General features: G+C 48.5%; 1 protein-coding gene across 2 annotated transcripts in view; it reads left to right on the top strand.

The window, feature by feature from the left end:
- veph1 (ventricular zone expressed PH domain-containing 1) overlaps positions 1-5,000 on the top strand; it is a 71,602-nt gene that overhangs the window by 56,861 nt on the left and 9,741 nt on the right. For both annotated transcript variants that reach the window (XM_062553000.1, XM_062552999.1), the window contains exon 12: positions 1,553-1,670. In XM_062553000.1, the coding sequence (XP_062408984.1) occupies positions 1,553-1,670 (118 nt within the window). The remainder of the gene's footprint in view (positions 1-1,552; positions 1,671-5,000) is intronic.

Raw genomic sequence — 5,000 nt, 5'->3', positions numbered from 1 at the left:
TAGAGCTGTAAAATGTCAGAAATGTTCCTTAACCTTAGTCATGTTTATGGCTCACTATTCTGTTTGGCTGTAAAATCTCCAACTTATCAGAAATTTCCCAATTTCTCAGTGAAAGTGGTTGGGTCTCCACCCCATGTTTTTGAAATCAATAAAAGGAAAGTGTTTGGGGGAACCCCAAACTGTTCAAACACTGCACTTATTTTGCCAACGCCTGAACTATACACTTGCGACTTCACGCTGTCACTCACTAATCTAAACATGGACACACACACACACAACCTAGTGCACTCACTCATATGCTCCATGTACACATACACAGTATCTCTGTGTGCAGATGTTTCTGGTTACGTTTCCTGTAATTGGCTTTTCCCAGCATCCTGAACCCCCATGTATTGTTTCATGGTGTGTCACAGCGAAATGAGTCCCATCAACATGCTCTACGTGCCCCAGCCCTCACTCACACTCCTCGGTTAGACCTATTAAGCAAGGCCGTAAATTGAGTACAAAATGCTCTGCACTAGAGAAAGTGGCGGCTGGCATTTCTCGCCGTCCTCATTCATCTCCGGTCTGTATCACGCGGGGATAAAAACGTGAGCAAGAAAACACACTAAGCCTGTCAGAGTCGTGAAGAGGAGAAATAAACACACACACAGCTCCATGTGTTATTGCCCCATTTGCGCTCGCATGGCAGTGAAATATAAACCGAGCAAAGGAGAAAAGACACTCCATCAGAAACCCCATTGAGCGATATTTACATGGATGTTGGTTTCGTTATTTTCAGCCTGGGTCTTCATCATTAACTCTTGGCACCAGTCCTCCCCTGGGCCTAAAGTGCTGTCAAGCCTTTCCAGCGTCTCATACATAAAGCCGGAGCTTCATGCCTCACAGAGCCTCTTTCAGTAGTCTGTCACTGGAGCAGACCTCTGGGAGAGGCTCAGATATAGTTTCACTAAATACGTCTAGTTCAGAGGGAAGACAGATATACGGCTCCCACAGTAAGGGAGCTAAGAGGGAGCTCCTCTTCCTCTGCTCCCCTCCACACATGTGCCGAGCTGATATCCCAGCGCAGGGAGGGAGAGAGTGACCCAGAGGTGGGCCTCAACTACGCATGCCAGCAGAGGGCAAGAGAATGACCCAGAGGTCGTGCATGCGTTCACCTACTCCCAAGCCCTCAGGGCATGGCCAGTGTGCCTGCCTCCTGAACATTCAGCCTCAGCATCAGCAGCTACAAATCATCACAATATGGTCCACTATGTGACTCTGACATCATTCCCTGTGTGTTTTGTGCGTCTCTTTCCCTCTCGCTGTCTCAATGGGTGCGTTTCATGCAGCGTTTATACGTCCTCCCTCGCTCCTCGATGCCTCGATCCTCACTGATCTACATAAAGAATGATGGGGGGGAAACAATGGGATAGTCTATCCAGTGTTAGTTATAGATCAGTGGGAACGCCCCTCGAGGATCGAGCATCGAGGATCGAGGAGACATGATGAGAGGCACCCATAGTCTTGTTGTCCAACTCTGACCCATCTTCCTCTCCTTACTGCCCGGCAGGACCTGGACAGTGTGCAGATCCAACTGGAGGACGTCCGGTTCTTTGACCTGTTCGGTTACAGTGAGGAGGAGGGCAGCTGGCTCTGCTTCATGTGCAACAACCCAGAGAAGGCCACAGGTAAACACACACACAACACGGCACGCTGGGGAAAAAACGCTAGCGCCTTAGACCCTTTAGAACCGAGAGCTCTTCTGCTGCTAAGGGTCTGTCATCAACATGGGGGTCTTTTTTTGCCTCTCTTTTTCCCCTCTGTAAACATTTGCAAGCATTTATTTTCTCTATGAGGAACTAACAGGCAAAACATGATTCTGAAACAGCACTGAGAACTGAAACATCGCATGTGACTGTACTCCACATGTGTCATCTTGTTTGAAGCCTTTGGTGTCGAAAGTTGTCGTGTCCAAAGTTGAGAAATGTGAAAGTGACTCAAATTTGTTCGTTGAGAGGGAACTTACAAGAAAACAAGAGAACATTTCATGCCTAGTTTTAACATTATGCAGTAGAATGAGTAATTTCCCTCAAGCTTTTTACTGCCTTCAAAGCAAATATGGGTTCTGTCGAGCTGCCAGTGCGTTATGAAAGAATAACAGCACTACCTGATCTCTAAATGCTGAGGGTAGAGGCCATCCAGTGTCTTGGCTATCAATCTCCACGAGGCCTGTAGTCCTAATGTGGACTGTGCCCTGGAGACACACTCTGGCAGACACACACAGGAGTTGATGAGAGAGTCAGCGAGCATTCATCTTAATCATTCTTATGTATCAAAAGAGCCTCCATTATAATCATGGAGAGTTCAAAGGGATTTCTGTCGGATTTGACCTGTGAGCAGAGGAAACACGTAAAGGATGAGTTTGAGTCATAATAGCGTGTGTGTGTGTGTGTGTGTGTGTGTGTGTGTGTGTGTGTGTGTGTTTATGTGTGTGTGTGTGTGTGTGTGTGTGTGTGTGTGTGTGTGTGTGTGTGTGTGTGTGTGTGTGTGTGTGTGTGTGTGTGTGTGTGTGTGTGTGTGTGTGTGAGTGTGTGGCATCAGGGTACCAGATGCCGCAGATTCCTCCAGTGATCATTGATTCTCCAGACTGATTGGGAAGACTCTGGGCCAGATGTACATACATTTGTGAATGTAGCATTATTAGCACCATGCATGGCCAACCCACATAATCTGCTAGCTGTGACACTTCAGTTAATGTGGTATTTATCAAACCTGTAGTTCATCGGGTAAACAGCGCCTTTCTCCACCCTCCACCACAATTTATGAACTTTAACAACTGAATGATTTACTTTCATCACAAGTGCAGTTGAATGAAGTTAACAACTTCATTCAACTGCCAACAACCAGGAAGATAATGAAGAGCAGTAGGCCTAGTTCTTCTCAAACTACTTGTGCATGTAGGCTATGGAAGATTGGTCAATCTAGCAAGTAGGAAAGTGGATGACGTGAATTATTTCGGATAGTGGCAGAAATATTTCGGTGGCAAATAGATGTGCGCTTTCATGGGCAGTTTTCGTACAAACAGGGAGTACCTAATTAAGCGCATTTTAAGTTTCTCCCCCTACATTTCTACACAAAACTCCCTCTTTCCCCCAACCCTCCTATGAATGCATGTAGACGGAAAAGCGCAATTTGACATTCTCAGCTCCCGCAACAGGCAGTCTGCGCTTTTGCCTCAGTGCGGCCAGTTTGTACCTCGCGATTTTTTTAATGCGCACTTTGCAAAACAAATGCGCCTGAAGTGGGCGCGAAAGCGCCAGTACATCTGGCCCTCTGTGTCTGTGCATTAAGTCTCTGTGTAAAAGTGTTGTGGAATTCTCAGCTATGTGTGTGTTCCTCCACATTGAGCCACATTTGTCCAGCGCTGTGAGTGGGGTTCCTTAATTGCATCTGTTTTGGTTCACAGTCTCCTTGAGAACGCAGATGTTGGTCGTGGTGGCTTTGCTGCGGAACGGCATCAGATGCCTCACAGAATGGCCTTTTGTTTGGGCCCCCTGGCCCGAGTTGTTTACCAACATCCAACGCGGTGAAATCAGATTACTCAGAAATCTGTTTTTCTTTCATTCGCGTCTGTTCATCTCATTTACGGGACTCGCATTATGAGTTTGACGACAACATCTCCTTCGGTGTGAGTCTGGAGTCCAGACTTGGTTTGGTGTCTCGAGAGCCCCACCTCTCGCTGTGCCGAGGTCCGCTGCGTCTCCTATTGGCTCAGTGCTAAACCGGTAATCACGTCCTCCCTCAATCAGATAAGTGAAGATTACTCAGACGAACGTCTGTCTGACGTCCTGCCTTACGGTAAAATGAGCACCCCACTCCCCCCTCCCCCGCGACCTCTCACCCCAACAGAGAGGTGAGTGCTGCTCCAAAAACCGTCCAGTACGCTAACCTTTGCAGATGGTTTCACATGTTTACTTTACGCTTATCTCATCAAGTTCTTACGGGTTAGTCACAGTCCCATGTTCTGGTGCTGGACGTGCTGGCTCGTTCTCGGTTGTCATGTGATGTGGTCGTCCGTATACGCAGGGCCCTCTCCAGGGAGTCCTCGTCCCTGATGTGTTCCTTTGCATGATGAGCACACAGGCATCACAGTGTGTGTTGTGCCACCATCTGCTGCGTGTTTGCCATGCTGCCGATACGTGGGAAGTGTAATGATTAGGTTAAGGTAAGCAGTGAGGTGAGCTGGCGAGCGCTCTAGGTCAGTGTGCAGGCTTCACCTCACAGCTGTGGCTCTGGCTCTCGTCAGGTCCCAGGAGCTGGAGAGGGCACATCACAACACAGGACACGGCACTAACTTACTGACCCCATTGGGCTCACAGGGGTTTTAAGGGGCACGTACACGTGAAACCAGAGAGCTCTGCTCTCACTGTACATGATTTTCATTTTCCTTTCAAACTGAGGCTTGAGTGTGAATTTAGGTGTGGACATAGCTTATTCACTAGCAGTCTGTAGCTGGTGCCCACACGTACATATGGATGACAGTGTATACATACTGTAAATACACACACACACACACACACACACACACACACACACACACACACACACACGCAAAAACACACACACACAGGCTTAAATAGAAGAACTGCCAGCAAACTGTTCAGATGGCATGACCTCTCAACCATCCATGCCCTCCATGGTTTCCTCTCAGTCTTTCATCTCCGGCTCCGATAGCGCTCTCCAGTTGCTCTGGCCCAGACGGAGGTTTATTTGCCTTTGCCTGGTGTGTGTGTGGCTGGTGTAGGCTGTAGGCACAGGGGCATAGCACAGCTCCGTCCTCTGAGAGAAGCCCTGTGTTTGGGCGTGTAATTGGCTGCAGTCGATCACAGGCCGCGCTGGGAGGTGGGCACCTCTGCTACAGGGGGGTCTTGGGAAACGTCTCCCGGGGCGCTCGTTATTTTCTTATCAGCTCACTGGTTTTTATCTCCGAGATCTCTGCCGATCTTTTGGCTCGGCGT

The sequence above is a fragment of the Sardina pilchardus genome, chromosome 13 (assembly GCF_963854185.1).
Source record: "Sardina pilchardus chromosome 13, fSarPil1.1, whole genome shotgun sequence".
Classification (NCBI taxonomy): Eukaryota; Metazoa; Chordata; class Actinopteri; order Clupeiformes; family Clupeidae; genus Sardina; species Sardina pilchardus.
The sequence above is the reverse complement of the archived record's forward strand: the minus strand, read 5'-3'. Positions and strand labels throughout refer to the sequence as shown.